Source organism: Poecilia formosa, unplaced genomic scaffold, assembly GCF_000485575.1.
Source record: "Poecilia formosa unplaced genomic scaffold, Poecilia_formosa-5.1.2 Scaffold60, whole genome shotgun sequence".
Classification (NCBI taxonomy): domain Eukaryota; kingdom Metazoa; phylum Chordata; class Actinopteri; order Cyprinodontiformes; family Poeciliidae; genus Poecilia; species Poecilia formosa.
The window spans coordinates 250840-275208 of record NW_006799999.1 but is presented as its reverse complement, the minus strand read 5'-3'; the positions used below and the strand labels follow the sequence as shown (position 1 = coordinate 275208).

Genomic DNA, 24369 nt, shown 5'->3' with positions numbered 1-24369 from the left:
GATATAGTGGTATAGAGAAAATTAATGCATTGTTCTTGTATCAGCTTAGTCCATGCCGCTCTTTGCTCTAGATATGTTGTAGGGCTGAAGACAGATTCATAAAGTGCTTGAAGTCAATTTAGTAAGTAGAGATGGACTCCATGCACTTTACAGTAAATGTACCCAGAAGTGTCCTAGTTTTAGTTTCATCTGGTTTAAATTCCTAAGCAGGTTTTGCCATCCAATGAATCCCAGAAGTTTGATTAATCCTACACCGTTTTCCACAAGTACTTAGTTGCAGATCATTTTGCAAAGTCATGCACTTAAAAATTTAAGCTTTACATTTTTATTGTACAAAAAGGCTTAAGTGGCTAAATGAAAAATCTGAAGAATGTGCCAGTTTTATCCAATTAATTTAGTTGCATCCATAAAAATTGTACAGAATAGTTGAATTAATGAACCACCTGAGCTGACTTTTGCTGCCTCAAGTTCAGCAACTGAGAAACAGGCATTGTCAGTTTGGCTCAACTTTAACTATGTGCTTCATGCAAAAGGTGATCTTTTAAAGCAATTGCCCAAACTTCAGCATTGACCATTGTCAGGTGGTCATTATTTTTGCACCAAGTTGCTCATTTGAGACACATGGTCTATACTTGAGATTTGAAGTTCTGAAGTAAATAGTAATTATGCCTCAATACTTTGAGCCCTCAGACCCCTGAATGTCTGAACTTCAGCCCAAGATATAAAATTTATTTTTAAGCAAGTTTGGAGATGTTCTTGAACCTTTGAAAAACAGTGATACAAATGCAAGATCAGTCCATTCAATTTAAACACAAGACTTCACTTTTAACACATTGAATAAATGAAAACCAGGCAAATGAGAACCCAGAGGGTAGGATTTATTTTGGTCTGTCAACACAATACAGCAACTACATCTACAGATTTAAAAGTGTCAGAACTGTTAAACAATGACCAATTTATTGCCAAAAATACATTTTGAAATTTATAGAAGCAAGATGCAAATTGCCACATACAGAAGCAATTTTTTTTCCCCCCCTCGACAATTTCTGGACGGATTTAGCTGCTCTCTTTGCCAAGAGTGTGCTTGTCAAACAGGTACTCTGCCATGCCGTTCTGAGGAGCTCCCATGCGGCGCAGGTTGCTCACCCAGTCACCCAATTCTTTGATCGACTTCACCTGCTCATCAAGGTAGTGCGTCTCGATGAAATCACACAGCTGGAAGACAGTGAGATGAAATCAGCAAGTCTTCATGACATTTGAGCTTGCAACTAGATCAGGGCTTGTCCAAACTGAATTTGAGTTTAATACTCACATGTGGGTCATTGTGAGTGGAGCAGAGCTTGTGCAAGTCCAGCAGTGACTGATTCACGCTCTTCTCAAGCTGCAGGGCACATTCAAGAGCTTCGACACCACTGCCCCACTCATCCCTGTCTGGCTTCTGGAAGACAAAGAGCAAAAAGAACAAATTAATGAGGGAAATCGAAGAGTCTTCTCAAACTCTACTTGCAGTTTAACGTTTTACTTAAATTTGAAGGGGTTGGCACGAGTGGTCAAAAAAGATAAGCAGAAATCAGCTGCACACCCGCAGTATCTGCATTGCCACGCCCAAAACTTGTTTAATGATGCGTCAAACAACTCAATATCCTGAAAACGTCCACTTTCACACTGGTTTTTACCTTGATGTCCTGCAGGAAAATCCTTCCTCCCCTCTGGTTCTGGAGTTTCATTAGCTTCTCAGCATGCTCACGCTCCTCGTGGGACTGATCACGAAAGAACTTGGCAAAGTTGTGCAATGCCTGATCATCCCGGTCAAAGAAGTAGCCCTGTGACAGAGGAAAATGCTTAGGCTCCCTCTATTAAAGCATTTACAAGTGACTACAACTCAACACAATCCAAAGTGCAAAAAACCCCCACATGGTTTCACAAGTCTCCAGTTCCAGTAAAGTCAGAATGATGATTAAAGATCTAGATTTCAAAAAACACCCATTGTTTAAACTTCTGCATTTATAAAGGAAAAAAAACTGAACTAATCCCCGAGCAAAATACACACACAAAAAAAACAACAACGTTTCAGCTGCAAATCAAGCTGGTTTACACATTTCCCCTTTCAGGTAACAGTTCCTCATATTAAGACACCTGCTCCACATAGTTTCCCGAAATGTTTGTTCACCGCAGCCGTTTCATTTCCGCTCAGTTCATATTTGGGACTTACCATAGACAGGTAGACGTAGGAGGCATACAGCTCCAGGTTGATCTGCCTGTTGATGGCAGCCTCGCAGTCCTGATGGTAGTTGTGTCTCACCTGGGAAGTCATGGTTCTGAAAAAAATACAAAAAGCACTTAGTCGAATTATAGTCAACATAACATGGAAAAATTACATGTAATTGTAATTTCATGCCCACGTATTTCAAGGGACTTAAATGTGGAAGTTTTGAAAATTGACTCAAATTATGACCAACCCGAATATAGATAGTCCTGAAAGGTGCTTCATAAAAACAACAACCTCCAACCCCCAATAAACACTACATGAAAAAGCCAGGCTGTTGTGCGCCATCAACCGCTATAAGCTCGTAAAGCGGTTCCTGCGCCAAATGCCACATGAGCAGCGTTTTCGTGGTGAAAATAAAAACTTAAACCCTTATAAAAAGAAACATTTTAACACAAACGCCAATATACATGCATAGAAATGAAAATGACATAACGCATCATTACTTACTGTATTTCGGTCGTCTTTTGAGGAGGTCGCCGCTCTTCGACTGGTTGCGTTGTTAGCAAGACAAATAGCCCTCTAGCAAAGCGTGATGGAGCCTTATTTAGCTAGCTGGCACAAAAGTTCGAATTGCTTGATTAAAAAAAGAAACAACTGAAGAGAAGCTGCTATCTGAATGTTGAGACAGTTAAAAGGTTGCCGTTCAAGCACTGTTGAAGCAGGTAACCTTCACTGTCCGCTAACGAGGATCAACTGTAAACGCTACGTGCGGGAAGTCAGTAAATAAAGCGTCTAGAGGTGACGTCACAACTAGTGGTGGGCAGGGCCTTTGTGTAACCAGGTAACCGAGATCAAATCGTTCCATTTTGATTTTTTTTACGCTATTAATTTATTTTTAAAAATACATTAAAACAGCACTTATTTTATAAACAGACATGCCCATGGAAAGAATATAATTGTTGTTAGTTGTTTTAGCAAGTATTTAAAGCTTCATTTGAAATGTACTATCACCACTTAAAACACAAAAATATTTTGTATTTTCAAGCGTGAAGATAAAAAAACATACAGTGCTCCGGATGGCACTTAATTGCAAAATGTATATTTTGTTTACAATATTCTTGCTGAAGCTTTTTAAAACCAACATATCATCATGCATTTGCTACAATAAGTTAAGCACCACGTTAATTTTTCAAACATCTATGTTGTGCCATATATTTACTTTACTTTTGGAATCAAGAATAACAATTTCTGAGTGACAATGGGATTAAAACTGGGTGTGTACTTTGCCAGGAACAAGGACAGGCGAGTTAATTACTCATTTTCTGATGACTCGTGGTAGACCACGTGGGTCTGCTCAGATGATCTTTTGGGTTTGTGTAACAACCACATTAACACATTTAAAATTGTTTAGGATGAAGTAAGCAATATGACACACACACACAAGAACCTGACTAATTAAATTATTGTGAAAGATTTATCTTGATAAAAATATTAGTATTTAATTCTTATTTGGTTAATAACACAAATGACTAAATACAACCAGGTAAATACAACTACAGGTTAGGTGAAGGTGTTACCCTTTTAGAGAAAGAAGAGACATTTAACACAACTGTAGTGATACTCTATAAATACAAAGACTTTCGGATGTTTTCAAACGTTCTAACTAGATTATGTTCAATTATTCCTTTCCTGTACTGAAATGGCTTTGGGTTGTTTACCTTCCTCTATTACAGCTGAAAAGTACCTCCTAAGGGATTAGCTAACATTACGATGGCAATAAAAGCGGCATATGTACATCCAATCAGAGAAGAGATTACATGAAGTCACACCTAGCAGAAATAGTTAGTTGTGTTACCGCAAATACCTGAAATTACAGGTTTTCGTTTTAGAGCGCAGGGAATACTGTGGTTAGTATAATACACTAAGAAATCAAAACACAAGGTTTCAACTATTGGAACATTTGATTAGCCAATTCTGGTATAGTTTGAAATTTAACAGGAAGTGGCTTTACTCTTGTTGCCATATTGTTCTAACATAAAAAAAAAAAAAAGTTTGTTTGCTTTTTAGTAAAAAAACAAAAACAAATACAATACCAAAAGTAACCAATAATCTCCAACTTAAATTAAGAAAATTACTATTTAATAAAATAATTTAAATGCAATCGAGGATGACTCTGCAAAGATGCTTTTTTGTTAACTCATCTACGGGTCAGTAGCACAAGTTTCTGCGTAAAGCCGTAAATAATGCAGGTGCTTTTAGAATCTGCTTCGGCTAGTAAATTATTCAAAATGCTGAACTAACGTGTCCAAAACAAAAGGATCTCTTACAGTATGTTTCACTTCATCAGTCAGCGATTATGATGCCACCTACTGTCCACCATGACTTCCTGCATGCACATAAAGCCTTAACTTTCCCTCTAAAAAAACTATCAACTTACTGTGTGCATTCTTATCAAAATCTCTAAAGTTCTAGTTGCATGAATTAAGATGCTAAACGTCAAACGGTTCATTAATGTAATACACTCACAACGTGGATTTCTGAAAACATTTGACAATTTAGATTGGAAACATTTTCAGTTTTCAAAAACTTTATTTATGACTTTAAAAAGTTTAGTCAAAGAGGCCGAATCCCATGTCGTCATCAGACTCCTCAGACTCTTCTTTCTTCTCCTCCTTCTTCTCTTCAGCAGCTGTAAAACAAAATACATTTTAAACAATTACAGTTTAGAGCACAACAAACTGATTTTTTCCCCCCAAAAGTTGTCAAACTATGATTTTACCACAACATAGTAAAAACATAGCATGAACTATATTAACTATATGATCTCACACACTGGGTCAACCTCATAAGGTTAATGCATATTCGAGGTTATGTCAATAAAATACAGACATTTGTAAGTATACATTAATTATACTTTATAACACTTATGACAAACTATGAGGTGAGGTAAAACACTCACCTGCAGCAGGAGCAGCAGCTCCACCTGAGCCAGCACCAGCAGAGCTGGCAACAGCTACGGCGCCACCTGCTGGCACGCTGGCCAGCTTGCCGTAACCTGAAGAAACAAGAGTTGGGAGAGAAAACACAGGTAAACCATGAGACACGGCAAAAACCGTGGGTATTATTGTTTTTCTGAAAACAATAAAATCAAAGCAAAATAAATCCCAACAACTAATTTAGGGTTATAGACAATTACGGTAAAATACCAAAAATTAACTGCAGTACAATTCAACGATGTGGATATTCTCCAACTCAATCTGTGTGCCTCATTAAAATAATGTCTGTTCACAGATCTAAGTATTCTGATAAAAGCTCATCATTTTCTTTAAAACAACACTTTAAAACTTAAATGTGCATTAATTTTTACTTACAATTTTTAAAATCTTTAAACTTCAAGACACTACAAAATAATTAAGCTGCAGTAGAAAGAAACCTGATGGTATGTTTTCATAGATTATAGCTGTAATTTATTCTTACTAAATAACCTCTTTGTTTTTATTTTACTCATTTTACATCCAATTGTTTTTCCTTGTTACAGCAACAAACATCAGAACTTGCAGTCACAATTAAGCTACTTTTATGAAAATTAGAAGCAGTTTTGAGTCAGATTATATCTGATAAATCATAGAATGTGCCATAATACCTAGACACAGACATAATTTAAACAAAAGGATTGTTACAAACGTACCAGTGGCAATCACCTCCTCGACATTCTTCCCTTTGAGTTCTGAGATGACCTGTTGGAAAAAATAAAAAAAACACAAGCATGAATATCTGAAGACGTGTCCGCCTGCTGATAAAACCAGAGTCCCTGTTACCACGAGGAAAATGGAAAGCGGCGGCCTCTGTACCTTGTTCAGGCGGGTGTCATCAGCCTCAATGCCAACGCTCTCCAGGATCTTCTTGATGTCCTTGGACTGGGGATTATCGTTGCCACCGAGGGCGGCGAGCAGGTAAGCAGCAACGTAACGCATCCTGGAACACAGGCAGTCGTTTTAGATATCGAAATACTTCATAACCGTCACTGCGCCCAACAAACTCAATAAGTCATTGCATCTCTGCTGGGTTTTGAAGTTTCTCTGTGTGTTTTAGTCTGTTTTCATGCACAAATATACATATTTGGTACATTTTTAAAGTTCTCATATTCAATTGCACGATTCGTTGTACCCGAGTGACATTTTTAACAATACTATGCTATTTTTTTATTATTGTAAATTGCTTCTTTTTTTTATTTGTACCTTGGTGTAAATTGGCATGCTTAATTTTCTCTATCACATAGCTGCTCTTAGATCTTAATTTCCCCACTAAGTGCCAATAAAGGTTATTTCTACTTTATTCTCCAGTAGTCTTTGTTATTTGCCTCATGGCAAGATTTTCCTATTTTCTACTGACAGCATCCTCTTACTGAAGAAAACATATTTATATACACTTCAAGTTAAAGGCTTTTAACTAATATTATAGAGCAATATGTTACTAGAAATCCTCAACTTTCTAGAGATTATTGAGAGACCACTTAGTGGGCTTTTCATGACCCACAGCAGGGTCTGGAGCTTTTCTTTGAGAACTGATTATGTAATGTACTATTTCACATTGCTTAGCCACAAAAGTAGAAATGAACAGTCTACAATGTTTCTATGTGTGTTGTTTTATTAAAAATACGACATGTAACCAGGGATTAAGAATTCGACTTTTCGGGTAGGATGCCTTCTTAAGATGTGTCAACGAAACTAGCACTTTCTTTCTGTTTTATAACTAATGTGTTTAAATAAATCCAATGTGCATCATCTGTGGCAAACTAACATGAAATAGTGATGGAAATATGAAAAACATCTTTCAGTTTTACATCCAATAGAGGGCATGCGTTTCCCTCTCGCTGCTATCAGCTAAGTGAGCAGCAGCTAAACGAGCAGTAAAATACATTAAATCAAGCGGAAACATCGACGTTCAACACTTAAAGTTGCCGGGACTGGAAGATTAGTTGTTTATTTAGATGTCGGAACTATTTCCTCGAGGAATACTGCGGTGTTTGGTTAAAAAATAAGACACTCACTTGAGCTAAGTCGGACAACGCGTGTTCACTACGAGGTTGGCACAGACAGAAAGGACGTTACGTCATTCGAGGAAAGCGGAAAAAGCTTTTCTTCTTCGTGAGTGACAGAAAGGAAAAGAGGTCCGAGAAGAGTCCTGCTGCACCGGAGTATGTAGGCAGATTCTCTGCTGATATCGCCGTAAACATGAACTTTCAAGTATATGTTTCTTGTGAAGTAAAATATGTTCCGCAAATTTCAAGAGATAGAGTAAATACATAGATAATTTTAAATGTCTTTCTTTTTTAAATTTATACATTGATAATGTTGGTCAAATATTAGCATTAATAATACAGTGCTACTGTTCATTTGAATCTGACTGAAAAAGTTTACAGGCTCATGTTTATTTTCTTCTTCTTCATAAAACTATTTCTCAGGTTCCCCTTTCCCAACATTTGTTAAGTAGTAAATAAAATATAACAGTCAAGAAACCCCAAAGGGTAATATCTGATGGGGCTTTTAAGGTCAGTAGACAAAAACAACAAAATTTCTCAGCATTTTTTTTTGAGTTTAGTGCTTAGACACCCCTGAATGATTGCCAAGGGAGATTCAAAAATTACTCAAACATGTACGAATCAAAGCAACACTCCAGGGATGTTTCTGATGAGGGAATAACATTATAACATGAAATAATTCTATTCAAAACTGCTTCATTGATCCCAAAGAAAAATTAAATAAATTAATAATTAGGTAATAAATAATCAGGGGAGAGTATATTAATTTCATTATTATTCTACCCTCTCCCCTAAGCTCTGCGCTGGTAGGAAAATAATTCTGTCTATGATGGTGGCACTTTTTTTTTTTTTTACAAGTAACGATTGCTAACACAAGAATACATCATTTCAAGCCAAGCAATCCTCTGATACTGATACTTAAGATGGACTCTTTAACAACTTAATACTGACATGATCACACTGATACAAAGACATGTGAAAATTTTGTTCCCTTATGAAGTAAACTTTTCAAACTATAAAAATATGTAGACAGAGTTGCAGTGAAAGGTAGGATCTCTCTAAGAATAAACACAAAACACTTAAATTTAATAAATGTAAGCACAATTTATTGAGTGTCTCATACAACTATATTCATTGTTCTACATCACATTTTACATTCCACATCAATGTAAGAGTAAATAAAACAAAATCAGACAACACAAAATAACATAACACCATCTACTGATCTTAAAATTGAATCAAAACTGACCAAAAAAATCTGAAGACATTATCAACAGTTTGAACAAATGTATTAAGTTTGGTTTTAGTTTCACAAAGAAAACAATTTCAGAGCTCAGAAAAGAAGCACCGACATCGGACCATTTACCTTTTGTGATTCAGAGTTTCCTTCTGGAAAGGTTGAGCTGATATTGCCCTAGTACACAGTCAAAATGGAAGTACCAATTCCTGGTATTATTATTATTTTTTTTAGGAAAACCACTTACAAAATTGAGAATAATTATCAAAAGAAAACTATTATAAAAAATATTCTATTGACCATTCAGATTTACAGACGAGGAAAACCTGTAAAAAGTTGAGCTCAAGACAATGACCATAAACATTCAGAGGAACAGTGACTATGCAGTGTCAAAGCTGAGTCTCATTATGTTTACTTTCTGATATGAGCATGTATGCAGGTGAGGATTACGCTAAGCAAGCTACTGTTGGATTTAAACATAATTAGGGAACAAAGTTTATTCTAATGGAGGACTTTTATTTACATTCAACTCAAAAGTAAATTCGAGTAAGCTACAACAAATGTCTAAATATTCCCTCTTTGAAATAAGAATCATATGCAATCAGTGTCTTTAGCGTTAATAAGATCATACCATGCATTACTTAGAAAATAAAAACAAAATGTTGTTCTAAGTAGACATGAAAACTCTTCAGTGTTCAATTCCAATATTTCCACCAATTTATGGGCACAACTTTATAACAAAACTCCCCTTATGAGTGGTAAATAGTACATAAACCAATTATAAATAAGTTGTTAATTTATAAATCATTCTAAAGCAGTCGTAGGAAATTGGTTAATGGGCAAGATGGGAGGGATAAAGGTAATGCAATAGTGGATCTACATTAATGTATGAAAAGTTCCTTTTATGTGTGAATGTGTGCGTGCATGGAAATGACTGATTTTATGTAAAGTGTCTTTGAGTGTCCTGAAAAGCAATACACAAGCCTGATTTCATTTCTGCTTCTGAACTCTTGTGAGTAACAGGTTTAACTAAGTAGGAATATCTTATAAGGGAAGTCTTATTGTGAAGTTGCACCCATTCAAGTACATTTGTGAACTGATTTGCTACTTGCAGCCCAAACAAACTGGTTCTGATCAGCTTGAACCGCAAGTTACAACAGTAGACAGATGTAGACAAATACTTTAAGTCTCTTTTCGGAGTATGTCATTATCATACAATGCTAATTAATTCTCAATAAAAAGGTAACTACTGAAGATGATCATCCCTAAAGCCTTTAAACAATCATTAATTAGGAGTTTAAGTCTCATATTTTAAGCATAGACACTGATCAGAATGATAATGGTTTAGTAAAGCTGTGCAACTCCCATGAATCACAGTACACCATTAGCCTCAGGTTCAACAGCAATTTTGAGTAACATTCTGCCGTACAATATTGTTCACTTGTTTTGCACCAAAAAGTTTTATTTCTGAAGTTTGCGAAATGACTTTGCATAGATAATTTATTTGCATTGAGCCTGTTCCATTTTACGTTTTTTCCCCAACAATTATTTTAGTTTTTTTTTTTTTGTTGCAAAAGTTATGGATGTAAGCCATTAAATGAAACTGCACTGTGAGCTCAGAATCTATTGTTTATGCAACTTGTTAAATTTTAACACCCCCTTCACAAGAACTTGAAACTGCCCCCAAAGTGTGCCACGAAATACTTTTATTAGTCAATTCAGAGACTACTAATGAATTCTTTTTAGTGAGAGCTGTCCTACTTGTCTCTTGATGTTGTCAATAGATTTTATTATGTGAAATACCACAAAAAATATCAACAATCTGTACATTCAATGATCAAATTTCATGCACCGCTCACAAAAACGGACTGTATTTACACTGGGTTCAGGTCATCTCTGTTATGTAAGAACATGCTAAAACTTAGAGGTTGATTTAACTTTATTATTCTAATTTTTAAAAATCAAAACTACTACTTCTTTAAACATGACTACTTCTACTGAATCGCTGTTAAAATCACTTCATCTGTCATCCGTTTCCTTCATTTAGATTGATCAGAGCTACTATTGATGCTCTAGTGTCCCAGTGATGCAGCATATCAATCCTGAGTCAACTGTATGGCTTGGACAACTAAAACATACTTTGCAGCATGCTACACATTTAACATCAGAAACAAGGGGGGGAAAAAGCTTTACTAGTAAATTTGATCTAATCTGTGAGAAATTTTAATACAGTTTTAAACTTAGAATCATCTTTTATATGTCCTTTAATGGAAAAGCAAGAAATTTCTCATGTCACTTCTGCTGCTGTAATTAACAAGGAGAGGCTTTACCAACTCAAATAATTCCCAACATACATTTTATCATGAGAATTATTATTATTTTTTTTTACAGAATCCAAAAATGAAAAGACTTCAGGAATACAATACATTATTGTACATGCAGTGATGCATATGTAAGCGGAGTGTTTATTATATGACAGATTATAGTGAAATTTTGGATCGTAATTCATAAAAAACACATTTTAGTATGTGTACTTTTGGAAATGGCATGCATGCATTGTGAGAAATGAGGCAAAGACAATTTTGAGAAAATTATTGTTATATTTTTCATTACTGAAGGAAATACCTGCAGCTTTCTGTTTTTTTCTGAAAGCATCTAGACGATTAATTAAAATCCCTGTGTTGTTATTTTCTCATTAACCCTTCAATGATTTCATCAATTGGAGAATGAAGGTAGTGTGAATTGAGATGTTCACTTTTGGAAAATACGAAAACTTCCGGGAAATGTGCATCCGCACTTCATTTTGGTACAGATGTCTTATACCATCTTGTGTTAAACTCTGCTCTGTTGTTTAAAAAAATAAAAATAAAATAATGAAAGATTGTATTAAGCATTGTTCGCTGTGGACGATCCTATTTCATCTGGAAATGACCATTTCCCAAAAGACGACACAGGATCGATTACTTCCATATTCCTATCTAGATGATTATTTCAGTGGTAATTAAAGTGTCAAAGATGTGATAATCATAAAAATAATAAAAACATCTCCCAACTTTCTGTGCTTTCTCTGCCATCCTGCAGCGATCACTGTATCAAACAACCCCAAAAACAAGGGAAGTCCAAAAGAAGATCCAGTTAAAAGGAACAAATCTCTACATTCATTTCTTAGCGGTAGACCTTAAGGTCGTAAAAATGTGATCGTACATACACATCACTTTAAGGCTTGCTATTAGGATGGCAGAAAAATAGCTCAAACTGGCAGAAACCATCAAATGACCAGTCTCACTCTAAACCTGTGTCACTGTCTACAGTTTTACATCAGACTGCTGCCAAATAAAGAAACCTCACGCATCAACTTTAAGCACCTTTAGTTCCAACAAAGTTTCCTGCTGATCAACGTAGGCAAAGAAAATGCTCTTTATTTGAATATTTTATGGTAACACAAAGATCAGGTGCTAGGTAGACATAACCTAGTGTCAAACATAGCGGTGGTAGTACGTTGTTCCTAGTTAACATTAAATTTATAACATTAAATTATCATGAGAAGAAAGAAACCAGAAACCTACGAGGAGACTCAAAACTACCAAAATGATTTATGTTTCTGAGACTTCACAGATTTTAGAAACCAAATTCTTAGAATTAAAATCTGAACTCATTGTTGAAGTACAACAATTCTGCTACAGAAATCATGGCTGTTGAAAATAATGAATGTTCAATAAAGCTGTGAGATTCCACTCCATGATGAGTTTACATTAGTAACAGAAATATGCATCGTGATGAGATGAGTGGAAACTGAACAGGTTTTGTCTCGGTTCAGGGTGACTGCAGAGTCTGTGCTTCTGAAGGTGTCAAACTCTGAGAAATGATACAATGTGAAGCTCTGCGGTGGCACCAGCTCAGCTCTAGACTTGTTGAGACCCCATTAAATCCCTGCTGGGCTTGTTATTGTGCAGCCTGAGCTTTGAGAATACAGTGATTATCTTTCTTTTTTAAGCCAAACATCACTTTTATATCAACTTCCAAGTCTTTCTATTGATGACATGTCTGTTAAATGCCATTAAATTTAAAATGTATGATTTAATTTTTGTTCACTAAAATTATGTATTGTTTTTTTAAGAAAGCGGACTTTGTTGGTTTAATTCCTGCCACCAGTACTTGCATCCAAAATGTTAAAATAAAACAAGGTTAGTTTCCACAGCATATGACATGAATATGTTTGCCCTGAGGCACTTGGTAGTGGCCGTGATGAAACAAATAAAAACCTTCTCCGTCTAAAAGAGTCACACAGTTTACCTTAAAAAAAAGAAAAAAAAAGAAAAAAGAAGCCAAATCTGCATTCAAATTGTCAAGTCACAGACAATCATGATCATTCTAGTGTATCTAGAGTTTTAGTGTCAAGTACAGTAACAGTGGTTAATATTAAAATGCTACAGAGGAGATTAGAAGCACAATATACAGCATATGATAGAATTAACTAAAATTAGTCAAGTTGTTTGTTTTCCTTTTGTGCGTGGAGGGAGTAGAGTGAGTGAACGAGGGGATAAAAAGAGACTAGAGCAGATAACCAAAATAACTAAAAGAGGAGACCCAGGGGAACTGAGCAGGAAGCTGGAAAAATCCTACTGCGGGTAGTTGTTCTGTTGCCGGCGCTTTGCCGACCTCATTTTCTCAAATCGTGACTCCATCTCCTCCAGGACTTTGGGGGTGTACCTTACAACCAGCTTCACTGTGCCCTGGGCTGCTTTGAGGAGTTCTACAGCTTTCTCATGGTGCTCACCCTCCACGCTCTGCGGAAACAGAAAATACAGATTTCACAACCTGGAATCTGTTTCCCACAAGTGCTTTATAAAGGGAAACACAAAAATCAACTCACTATCTGCATCTACCGGCTTCAAATGATTTATTTAATACAAACAAAGCTAAGTACATGTGCAGATTGGAATATTGCTGAATTTCAGTGAAATTATTAAGAAACTATTAAGATTTATTACATGCATGGTGATATATTTCTTTGAACATTTTGATCATGAGTCCTAATTAAATACAGCCAAAAATTACACTTTTGAGGAAATTTGAACCTTAAACCAAGAGTTCTTTTTTTTTAATACAGAATGTTATGTTAAGGGCCTCTGAAATCAAAGGGGACTGTTGACCGTCTTAAATGTCAGTATTATGTGTTTTCCAGGCACATAATACCATTTTATAGCACAATCAATTAACTATTTTATCTTCAATTGTTATAAAAAATCCCTTGTATCAAATTTGACTCAAAAGAAATTAACTTAGTAATTTTAGACTTTGAAATTGGGCCTTTGTCTCTTTATCAAAGTCCTACTCTTTCCAACACTCTGCCTTCAGGAAGTCATCACAACATGGCTCCTTTTTTAACCCTTTAACAACGTTTTTACCAGTATTGTACTGAGAAGTAAGTCGTATTATGAACTCAGCAGATGTGCAGTTCTACCAGGTTTTTTTTTTTGCTAATTGCTCCTGGCTAGTCTGAAGGAGCTGTGTGGTGGACTTGCAGTGAGGCGGAAACTTGGAAACCACAACTCCGAGGAGGAGCTGCACCTCAAAGGCGGTGCTAGGTCCACCCAGGTGTCTTGCACAGCTCAATGGTTGCCATGGGAGATTAAAGGATTTCTCAAATGTGCATAAAACACTCCAGGTAAGTTTTTGACGAGGGAATAGCATTATAACATGATATAAAGCTCAAAAAAGTCACCTTTTCATAATATTACCCCTTTAACATCTTAAGTATGCATAACTTTTAAATGTTTAGGGTCCTCTTGCGCACAGCTGTACTTTGACTACTGTCCACAATAGTCGCTAAATAATTTCAGACTGAGGTGTGTCAGGCTAAAGCTTCAAGTTTCCCTTAGTAATTCTCTGAACGTACCACCCCGTTAACAGAGAGAAGCTGGTCGCCTCTCTTAAGGCCTCCATGTCGGTCAGCGATGCCTGCCGGGATGATCCGTGAGATGTAAATCGGCGAATTTTGCTCCTTTCCGCCCATTATGTTAAAACCCAAGCCTTCCTCTGTCTTGGGTAGCTCCACCACACGTGGATGCGAGTGTCCCTCACTTGCTGCAAAAGCTGCCACGGTTGCCTAAAAATAAGCAAACTAGCTCATTTAGCACTTGGAAATATGCTGCAATCAAAGGAAAATGTTTACCGATGCAATAGGAATTGAAGGTAATTGTGGATTAGAGAGTAATCCGAAGCCTACCTTAGCTGTGGCGTTGGCTCTGACTTCAGGACTGCTGTTAATGTCCACCGTTTCGTACACATGCTCATAAACCTAAAGGTGCACAAAAATAACCCAAATTACCAAATCAATGCACCAGGATAGAAAATAGACAATCCAATGTTCAAATAGTCTCACTTCTCTGACAGCGTTGCAGAATTCACTCTGCAAGACCCTCTGCAGCGCCTGCAGCTTTTGAGGAGGAACTTCCCCCGTCCTCTGCAGCTTATCAAGCAGCTCAATTGCACGGTTGATATCTGTCGACCAGAACATATGCAGATCCATCACAGTGTAATATTCACAAATGAATCAACAAACTTCATTTGAGCACTAAGCCATGATTTTAGGCAGCCTATTTGTTAAGGAACCCACAGCAGGCTAGCTTCCCAAGCAGATAGGCCAATCAACTAACCAGCTGATGTTTTTAGATATTGTACTTCTGTTACCATGTAAAGATTTAAATAGCAAAAAATGCTACATCGTCACCTTCCGAAGATTATGGCCAAAGCCATTTTTATTTACTTAAGCTATAATTTTATAAAGATGACTATATGTTACCTACAGTATAAAGTAAGAGTCCCAGTGTTAGCCGAAACAGAAATATTTGTTGTTTTCAGATTTTAAATAAAAACAATTTAGTCATAGTATTATATATATATATATGTGTTGAAACTAGAGCAGCAAGGTATTAGAAAACCAAAGAATTGGGGTATAATTGTTATAGATTGTGATCAACACAAGTTTTCTACTCTTCTCCATGTTCCCGTAAGCTTAAGCATTTTATGGACTGAAATTTATATTATGTGTATTTAAAAAGGGCAGTAAAAGTTCATCCAACCAGCCAAATGAGTAAAAGTAGCCTTAGAAATGTGACTTACCAAATATTGCATTCTGAAATTGCCATTATGCTAACATTAATATTGTAATGAAGTCTGTGACTTAATATAATCTACAGCTGCAGTTGATGCCATGCACAGTGATACTATAAATCTCAAAGCGTCCCATGAATGTTGTTTAGATTTTTAAGGAAGTTTGTGTCACTTGCCACTTTAACTGGTTTAAACTGAGTAATTATCAGCAACACCATCACCCTGAAAAGGCTTATATTCTTCAGTTTTTAATAGGTTAGATTACTGTAAAAGCATATTTAGAGGTGCAGCTCTACACCAAGAAAAGTAAGCATTTTACAGCTCTGCCCAGATCACTGCCCCAGTATTAACATTTGTTAAAATATTGCTTTTCATAGGCAAGGCATCCTCAAGTCATCAGAGTTCCGTCAGTTTCTGTTGTCATCAAGTCGAAAAGCAATTCACTGTAAGCATTGTTCAAAAAGGCCAACAAACATTACTAACAAACTGCTTACTGTAAAGACGTGCAAGCACTTCATTTCTGTGAGGCACTTTTAAACGTGTCTGGTGTAACAAATGAAGAAATAAGTGCCGATTTAAAGGCGTAGTTTGCTATTACAAATGCCCATTTATTCGAAATAGATCTAGAGTATTACATGTCAGTTTTTTTTCTTCTTCATGCCAATAACAATGAACACATTTTGATTTGTAAGGCTTTTAATTTCTACATAACTTCATTAGACCAGCTGGGTTTGTCTATCACTGTTGTCAATATTAGCTAGTGTGACTTAAACAATTTAACGCTGTATTTACTATTCTTTGACCAAAAGAAATCGGCTTGAATGATTCATAAGACGTCTTTAATCCAGTGTATGCAACCAAATAATAACGTGAACGCGAAAGTAATACAACTTTTATTCAAACAATAACCAGCTAAGCTAGGCCAATGCCTTTCTCGTATAACTGAAACTAGCTAGCTAATTATTGTTACCTCTTTCCAATCGCACAGGCTCCCCAAGAGATGCCATTCTCCAAAACAGAATTTGGACGATGTTAGATTGTTATGCCGCTTTGGGGAATATAAGGAAAACGAAATTTGGTAATCCTGGTGAACGTTTCGTGCGCTTAACTGAGACGATAAATCAGATTAGCTCTGTTAGCACTGCTAGGCTAGCTGCCAGTGTTACGTTGCGTTCAGGTGAGCCTCGAACAGAGGACAACTCCGAGAAAAAAATAATGTTTTTGCCGGCTTTATGTGTAAGATGATTTCCATTTTCTGCACAGAAGTGTCTTTAATTGTTTATTAGATAAAGTATCAATTTTGACTCGTATAAAACTGTTCTTTAAACCAAACATGATGCATTTGAATCAATATTTGTTGTTCAGCTATTCTGTTCTTCCTTTTTCTCCTTCCATCTCTGCCATGTCTTCTTTTTAGGCGCGTTTCATGCGTACGCTAATTCTAACGTTGTAACTCTTGGCAGAGTCTGCTCGGAATAGAGGTAAATATTAGAGTTTATTCTATTAAAATGGAGCCCTCAGAAAAAAAATTGGATTTTCGCACAGAGGTAGATTAGTTTCTTTACTGCCCTCCTGTGGCTAATTGTAGCATTGCTCTAGGATCTAACCCATCAGTGGTGCTTCTGCTGCACTGCTCTCTCTCTCTCTCTCTGTACGTCAACTTTGGAGCATGATTCAGTTCTGACCACACCCCATCTAGTGATGAAACGCACACAAAAAAAGTTTGTTAAAGTTCCGTAACATTGTTGACTGGGAAATGTGTTTAGCCTAACATAATTTCAAATCTGTGCAGCAGTTGTGATTTTTTGTTCATCTTTGAGATTGTTTTAATTTCTTCAGGTACTGCCCCAGCTCAAAAAAATAGAAAAAAACAAAACACCATATCTTGACGTAGTAATTGTTCTGTGCTACATTTGAATATTACTATATTTCTGTCATTCAAACAGGGGCCTCTCTCTGACAACTGTCATCAAGAAGTATGTAATTAGAGCATGCCAGTTTTCTTTCACTTGTAAATTGTTGCGACAAAAACAGCCTGAGGTTCATACTCCTGGGAATTGGAGCACCTACCTTATGGAGTAAGAGTCTCCGTGTTTGATTCACTGTTCCTGTTTTTTTTTCTTTGCTTGGGATGTGTTTGTACTTGAATTTGACAAAATACGCTTCAGCTCCGTCTCAGTGAGAAATATCTTTGAGAGCACATGGCTTTTCTTCTCGCATCAAAATGGCTTTATGGCCACGATGAGAAACCTTTTTCTTAGAGACTAAACTTCATGTCATCTGGTATTGCTGAAGGATCCTTCCAGGAGAAGTTGACAGACTCTTCTTTTTTATTCAGCGGCAACACTTACCTTTCAGTTGAAAAGAATATATTAAGTGATTGGGATCAGGAGGCTCTTGATGATAATGAAAAAAATAAACATGGTATTTCCAAAATTTCTCATGCAGAGGATAAATACAGTCTACTTCTGTTCCAGTAAAAACCATAAACTGTGACGTCTAGACTTGGCATGTAATGCTGTGAGGTGTTTCTGCTGGTGGGAATGTATCAGTCGTCTCCCAGATGTCAAGGATGGCTTTTCCTTTTGCTTACACTGAGCATGAGAGCTGGGTAAGATCAGTGACAACTGCTCTGTTGAAAATGATTCAAACATGGGATTACCTTGAACTCAGAAGAAAATCTTGGGTGTATATCTATAATGTACACAAATGTATGGGTGGCTGAATCCATCACTGTCGACCTCAGACATGCCCGATGTGTACTCAAACACTTCTTCTACTAGTCTGCACTTGAAGCTGCAGGCATGTTTTTCCTGATGTTTCTCACTCTCAAGTTGAGTGATCCATGGAAAAGAATATATTAAAATATATAAAATTTAATTTATTTAAGTTGCTTTACTGTGTTGGAAGAGAGCGTTTGCTCCATTTGTCACCAAAGACCGTTTTCTTACTTTCCCTATTTTTCCACGATTGTCTTCCTGCAGCTTGAACAAAAAAAAAAACAACAACAAAAAAATCCCTCTGAAGTAGCTTTGCAGGTGGTCATGAAATGTGTTGGTTTTGTCAAAAACATACCTTTTTTGTGTAACATACCAGTATTCCCCTTCTCAGCTGTTCGCAAACTAATCTACCTAAAGATGCACTGTTGAAACTGTATCGACATTGATTGTGTTTTTTCAGTTGCCTATAGTCATTTTTATTTCTTCAAATATTTCAGTTTAATATTGCAAACAACTTCACAACATACAAAATGAATATTAACCCAGAAACATGTCAATGAATAGATTTCTTCATATATATATATATATATATATATATATATATATATATATATGCTTTTTAAATATATCTTTTCCTCTGGTGGGGATAAAAAAATAAACAGCAAAGCTTTGACAACAGCACCTTGACATAGTATGTAATTCCAACATTACCTTGAGAAGTTTAGAACAGTAAACAGATAATTTTACTTGAGAGGAATCTTCTGTTGAATATGTGAGCTGAATGATTTTTTTTTTCTTTTTTGGTCAGCATCATATCCTTTTTTTTGGGTTTTTTTCTTTGAAAGTGGAGAATTTCTGAATTCACAATTGAAAGCAGCATGCAAGCTTTTGAAGATGGAACTGTCCTCTCTCATTCCTTGCCCGTGTTTTTTTTTTCTTCCTTCATTTTCTAATTCTTGGCAACGTAAACAGATCACAATGTCTCCTTCAATGTGATATAGTAATTTAAACTGGGCGCAAATGACTGATCAGATTTTTTTTAATTGTTTACAAGGTCATGAATATGTTCAATAAATAGACTGTAGTATCACTTTACTGTATAAACTTCATCTTTTTTTACATGCAGTCCATAAAATTTTCATTTGACGGAATAATTTACCCTGTTATGTATATATACAAATAGATATTTTCTCTTTATTCTCTTTTTTAAACTCTTCAATAAAATCTATACATTTTATACACTATCTCCCTCTTTTAATGGTCAATGTGCATACACATGAAGTGTCTATCCTTATAAACCGCCAGCCAATCTTCTTTTTGCTATCCATGGTGAGCGCTCGCACGTAGGACTGGGTTGTCCTGCATTGGGATGTATAATGCCGCTTGTCTATTCCTCTGCAGCCGTCCTTTGTGTACCCCATGGGGTTGCATTTGGTCTCATAAAAGTATTGCTTCAGTTGACCATTGGGGACAGGGACCTTCTCCATGACGGTTACTGTCTGCCCAGACATGTCTATCGCCGTCTTTTTATCCACAGCTGTCACCCACTGGCTAATACTGTCACACACACTGAGCTCTCCACGCCGCGAGGGGTCGGAGTGCCGCCGCACCCTCATGGACATGTTCGCAGCATCCAGATAGTTTTTGTATTCCTCCAGGAGAAAGAGCAACGGCGGCTCCAAAGGCACTTGGTTGCTGATCATCACCCGCGAGTTGTACAGGTCGACATCCTTGGCCTCTGCGGTGGCCACGGGCGACGGGCCCCCACCTCCCTGGCTCTTGTCGGCCCCCTGTCCCAGCTGCGCCGCCTCACCCTCCACTTCCAGCAGCTCCTCTATCACCTGCTCGAACGTGTCTGTGAGCGAGGGGAGCTCCTCGCGCTGGCCCGGCCCGCCGCCACTCTGTGGAGTCCCATGGCCTCGGGGGGCCGTCGCAGCAGCGCCCAGGTAGCCTTCCGTCCGATGGCCCCGCATGCCCGGGGCGTCTCTCAGGGGCGCAGCTCTCATGCAACTGAAGTATGAAATAACCATAGTAAGGAACAGGATGGTCATCACTCTTCTAACCTGGTGGAACTGGAGGGAGAACAGAAAGAGGGAAGAGGACAAGACGGTTAGTGAAAGAGTATTTCTCCCAAAGCTAGCCCCTTCTTGATCATTAATGCATCACTTAATCCTTTTTTAACACCCACAACTCTTTGTTTGCATGCCAAAAAGAGAGCGCTTTAGAAATACCACAACATGTTTTTATCAAACTGATAATGGCACCGTGTCATCAGTGCTTTCAAACTGTTTGCAAACTGTAAATCTATGTGAGGTCTGGCTTAGATTTCAATTTGTTGGCAGCAAGCGCACCAAAGCTGTGCTGAGCATCAGAGAGATGAGAGCGAGAGAGAGAAAGAGAGACTGCTTATTATTAAAGATAAGAGTGCGCAAATAGATGCTTGAAACATCCTAACAGGCTTGCTATTATTTATGAAGGGGTGTGTTACAGGGTACAGTGAGGAATGTGCAGGCATGTGTGGTTTTATAATGGCCCCAGCTATCACTCACCCTTTCTGCATCGGTAACTGTCTTGTTTTAAAAGCTCACACTGTGTGTACTCTTTTTTAGCCTCGTTCTGGTAGTTGGAGTGGTTGTTTAAAGCCCAACAAACAAGAACTCCCCTGCATCAACATCTCAGTAACCTCTCACATGACCAGCATCTGCTGACAGACTGAGAAGAGCGGCTAATATTGTGTTTATTTCAGCTTTGGCAAACATTGCCGCTGCACTGCTACACTGTTTGCACTACAAACTGGTCTGCACAGCAAGACCAGTCTGACACCAAACCTTGTGGCCATGAATGAGGAGCTTGAGGTCTGTTTTTAGGAGGCCTGGATCCACCAGAGACAGATTCACACATAGCAGATGTCTCAGACTCTAGGCTTCCAGGGTTACTGTCCTGCAACTTCTGTTGCAATCCACCTGAACCAAAGAATTAGGTCATTAGCAACCCTCTGCAGAACATGGCTGCTTACTGAAAGACCGGGGAGACACTGAGAGATTGCTGGAGACCAGCTCTGGAGGGCTGGAGTTTGAGACTCCTGCTGTACACCAACCTTCTCAAAGAGTCACAACGTAACCATTGTGCCACAACAGACAAAGAGAAAATGCTGAATACACATCCATAATTATTGAACTGCCTGAGCACGTTTGCATCCCTTACCTCCAAGAAGCTCTAAGACTCACAGCGGATCAATGAGCTGGTGAACATCCGACAGCCTGAGACATTAAAGCAACCATAAATATTTTGAAAAAAATAAAAATAAAAAATAAAAAATCTAGATCTTGTTTTCCACTGGGACTCATTTAAAAATAGCCTGGCTGATGCTTTGACTGCACTCCGCATGTCCCAAACCTGACACGGCCAAAACAAGGCGAGCAAGCCCACTCCCTGTATCCACTGAGGATGGACACAAGACCTATCCAGTAGGAAGAAGAAGAAAAAACACATCCCCACCTTAAAAGCATTTGTTTCTTTCTTAATTGGTATCTGGGGCTGTGGCTGCAATTAACCGACACCACGGTGAGTGCCATAGAGATATCGCTGCTAAAAATAGACGTGCAGGGAGTCTCACAGTCTCTATTCAGAATATCACATCCTTCTTCTTAATGAGCCACTCATTCCCTGAGCTCAGTGACGTGCTCTTCCAGAGTGTGAGTGTGTGAGATAGAGGGAGGGCATGGGGAGGGGCTGGCTTCTGCGCGTGTATGTGTGTGTGTGTGTGTGTGTAAGGATGGGGGTATTTTTTTTTTTTTAATCTTCGCAACTAAAACAACAATGGGGGCAAAGGCCTTGGATAAAGAGCTAATTATCAAATTATCACTGCGGATTGATAATAAGTCCCGCCGATCGTTTCAAGCAATATTCCCGTTCACATGTCGAGGGTTTTCAGTGGAGATTTCCCAGCACAGAGAGAATCATCTAGGTTTACGGGATCGAGGCCAGTCACGAGCTTTATGTGTAGGATGCATTTAGGCTGATATTATTATCAGCATTGCGCTCAAGTGGTTCCACTTCCACATGAGGGGAAATGACGGCAGAAAGCAAGGGGCTGATTACTGTCAGGCGTCAAACTTCATGCTGGAAATGGTGCAGACGAGGAGTGCTGCATCTTCCGTAAGAGACCACAGGGGTAATGTTGCAGTAGCAGGGGCGGGTGGGGTAGGCTAGGGTAGGGTAGGGTGGTGGAGAGAGTGCCAGCGTCATTTCGCAGCATAACAACCGCGGATGACGTCTCTTCCAGGTCTCCATAGGGGAGAGGATGGAGGGGAGGAGGTTGCTGGGGGTAATGCCACTCAACAGTGCGCAATTGCCTGCCTTTCCCCTGGGTATCCTCACACCGGGAACAACAGATGATTTTATTTCTATCTCTGTGATTTCCTGTTTCCATCAGGACAATCAATATGGCTTACGCTCTCAATCAACATCCTGTTAAAGCGTGATAAAGCCAATGAATCATTTAATTGCTGTGGGACCAGTGGAGAATCGGCACCTTGCATCTGCAAAAGAGACTAAATGTGACAAATACAATAATTCAGTGTTAACACAATGAGGATGAGTAACACAGCTAGACGGGAATTAAAAACAGGGCCATTAGATGGCAGCTCCCTGAGTGAAGTACAACCTCCTCCAACCCAGACTGATTAAAACACCATTTTAAAATGAAAGTTCAGGTAAGCACACAGTGAAGTGAAGTTTCATCTAAAGGCTCCGGCCATCTAAATATGAGTCCTGAGCTAATAACTTAGAGCAAAGGGGAAATAAAGACAGGCAATAACTGCTGTTTAAACACGCCTTTATCTATGACACCACACCCCGAACAATGGAAGCAGGTGAGTGTTTGGCCTTGACGTCTCCAGATGACCACCTGTTCATCCACTCAGAGAGAGACAGAGAGAGAAAGAACGCGACTGTATGGCAGGGATGTGTAACTTACCCTCGCCTTCATTCTCTGTGCCAGGTGGGGATTAAAGTGATAAATGCCTCCTTTGACAGTCGCTGAAAAGTTTCTCCAAAGCATGAAAGGACTAGTAAAGGCCGGTATTATTGCACATTCAGTAGCGTTCCCTCGTGTCAGCACACTTTATGGCTTCATCCCTGCCAACTGCATGCAGGATACCTTAAAAGCCATTACAAAGCAACATAAACAGCAGCAGTGGAGATGAAAGGACGAAGTGTGCCCTGCGTATTTCAATAGAAATGTGCGCAGCGTTGACTCTTTGCCTCCCACCACAGTTCCCCCATGGGCATACGTCTTTCTTTAATTCCTCCAGAACTGTGGCGGGCAAAACTATTAACTCAGAAGCTATCTTTTTTCTTTTTTTCATACTCAACATGCACAGCCCCACAGTTCCAAATCCTTCAAGTTTTCTTGAAGAAAACTGCAAATATTATCACCCAAGAACCCCCTTATGTGCCACAATGCAGCACTTAAAAAGGCATTCAGACTTAATTGAGTTGTCTGCAGTAATGGCTGACACATGTGGAAGCTTGCTTTTCCTGAGCTCTGTTTTCAATCCAACGCAAGATTTGGAGCACGTTTAGTAATAGATGAGCTTCGCCATAGATCATACCTGCCTCCTGCCACAGAAACGGAGAGGAATCCAAACACACACTGAGTGATTTATGCTACCCAAATTTGTCGCCTCCTCTACCCCACTCTTTTTATCCTTTGATTTTTAAGCTGACTCTCACATTAAGTGACTGATGCAGCTTATGTGTTAATGCACAAAGCTTCCTGTGAAGCCTGTACGATAAAAAAAAAAGAAATCTATAATTCATTTTAACCCCTGGACAGTGAAACCCAACCACTGAGACCAGAACCAAGAGGCCTTTAGATTGGAATGAAGATGGCTGCAATTCTCATACGCTTACACTAGATGGCGTGTGAGACCGTGAAATAATCAGCGCTTCAGCTCTTGCGCCTCATGTTTTACCTTCCCACAGATAGTCAGACAGACAGACAGACAGACAGACAGACAGACAGACAGACAGACAGACAGAC

General features: G+C 38.2%; 4 protein-coding genes across 12 annotated transcripts in view; all 4 read right to left on the bottom strand.

Moving 5' to 3' along the window:
• Window positions 1-857: 857 nt before the first annotated feature.
• On the bottom strand, window positions 858-3007 carry LOC103139323 (ferritin, heavy subunit). Its single transcript, XM_007553877.2, has 5 exons — window positions 2717-3007; window positions 2213-2318; window positions 1677-1823; window positions 1313-1438; window positions 858-1215 (listed from the first exon to the last, which is right to left on the bottom strand). Exons 2-5 carry the CDS (start codon window positions 2312-2314, stop codon window positions 1057-1059), a joined length of 534 nt encoding a protein of 177 aa, XP_007553939.1. The 5' UTR covers window positions 2315-2318; window positions 2717-3007; the 3' UTR covers window positions 858-1056.
• A 1767-nt stretch (window positions 3008-4774) lies between these two features.
• On the bottom strand, window positions 4775-7365 carry LOC103139322 (60S acidic ribosomal protein P2-like). Its single transcript, XM_007553876.2, has 5 exons — window positions 7260-7365; window positions 6061-6184; window positions 5898-5946; window positions 5169-5264; window positions 4775-4898 (listed from the first exon to the last, which is right to left on the bottom strand). The coding sequence occupies exons 2-5, from the start codon at window positions 6181-6183 to the stop codon at window positions 4819-4821; spliced, it is 348 nt and encodes a 115-aa protein (XP_007553938.1). The 5' UTR covers window position 6184; window positions 7260-7365; the 3' UTR covers window positions 4775-4818.
• A 973-nt stretch (window positions 7366-8338) lies between these two features.
• Window positions 8339-16790, bottom strand: lin7c (lin-7 homolog C (C. elegans)). The gene is made up of 5 exons (XM_007553874.2): window positions 16574-16790; window positions 14873-14991; window positions 14717-14788; window positions 14387-14596; window positions 8339-13274 (listed from the first exon to the last, which is right to left on the bottom strand). The coding sequence occupies exons 1-5, from the start codon at window positions 16608-16610 to the stop codon at window positions 13107-13109; spliced, it is 606 nt and encodes a 201-aa protein (XP_007553936.1). The 5' UTR covers window positions 16611-16790; the 3' UTR covers window positions 8339-13106.
• Window positions 16791-19150: 2360 nt separating this feature from the next.
• The window catches only part of bdnf (brain-derived neurotrophic factor), a 15168-nt gene continuing 9949 nt past the window's right edge, over window positions 19151-24369 (bottom strand). For 8 of the 9 annotated variants that reach the window (XM_016672394.1, XM_016672393.1, XM_016672389.1 and 5 more), the window contains one exon: window positions 19151-20395. In XM_016672394.1, coding sequence (XP_016527880.1) covers window positions 19565-20374 — 810 coding nt within the window. In that variant the 5' untranslated portion in view covers window positions 20375-20395 and the 3' untranslated portion in view covers window positions 19151-19564. Of the gene's footprint in view, window positions 20396-23301; window positions 24320-24369 lie in introns of those variants that run through there. The other variant, XM_016672387.1, reaches the window with a different exon arrangement.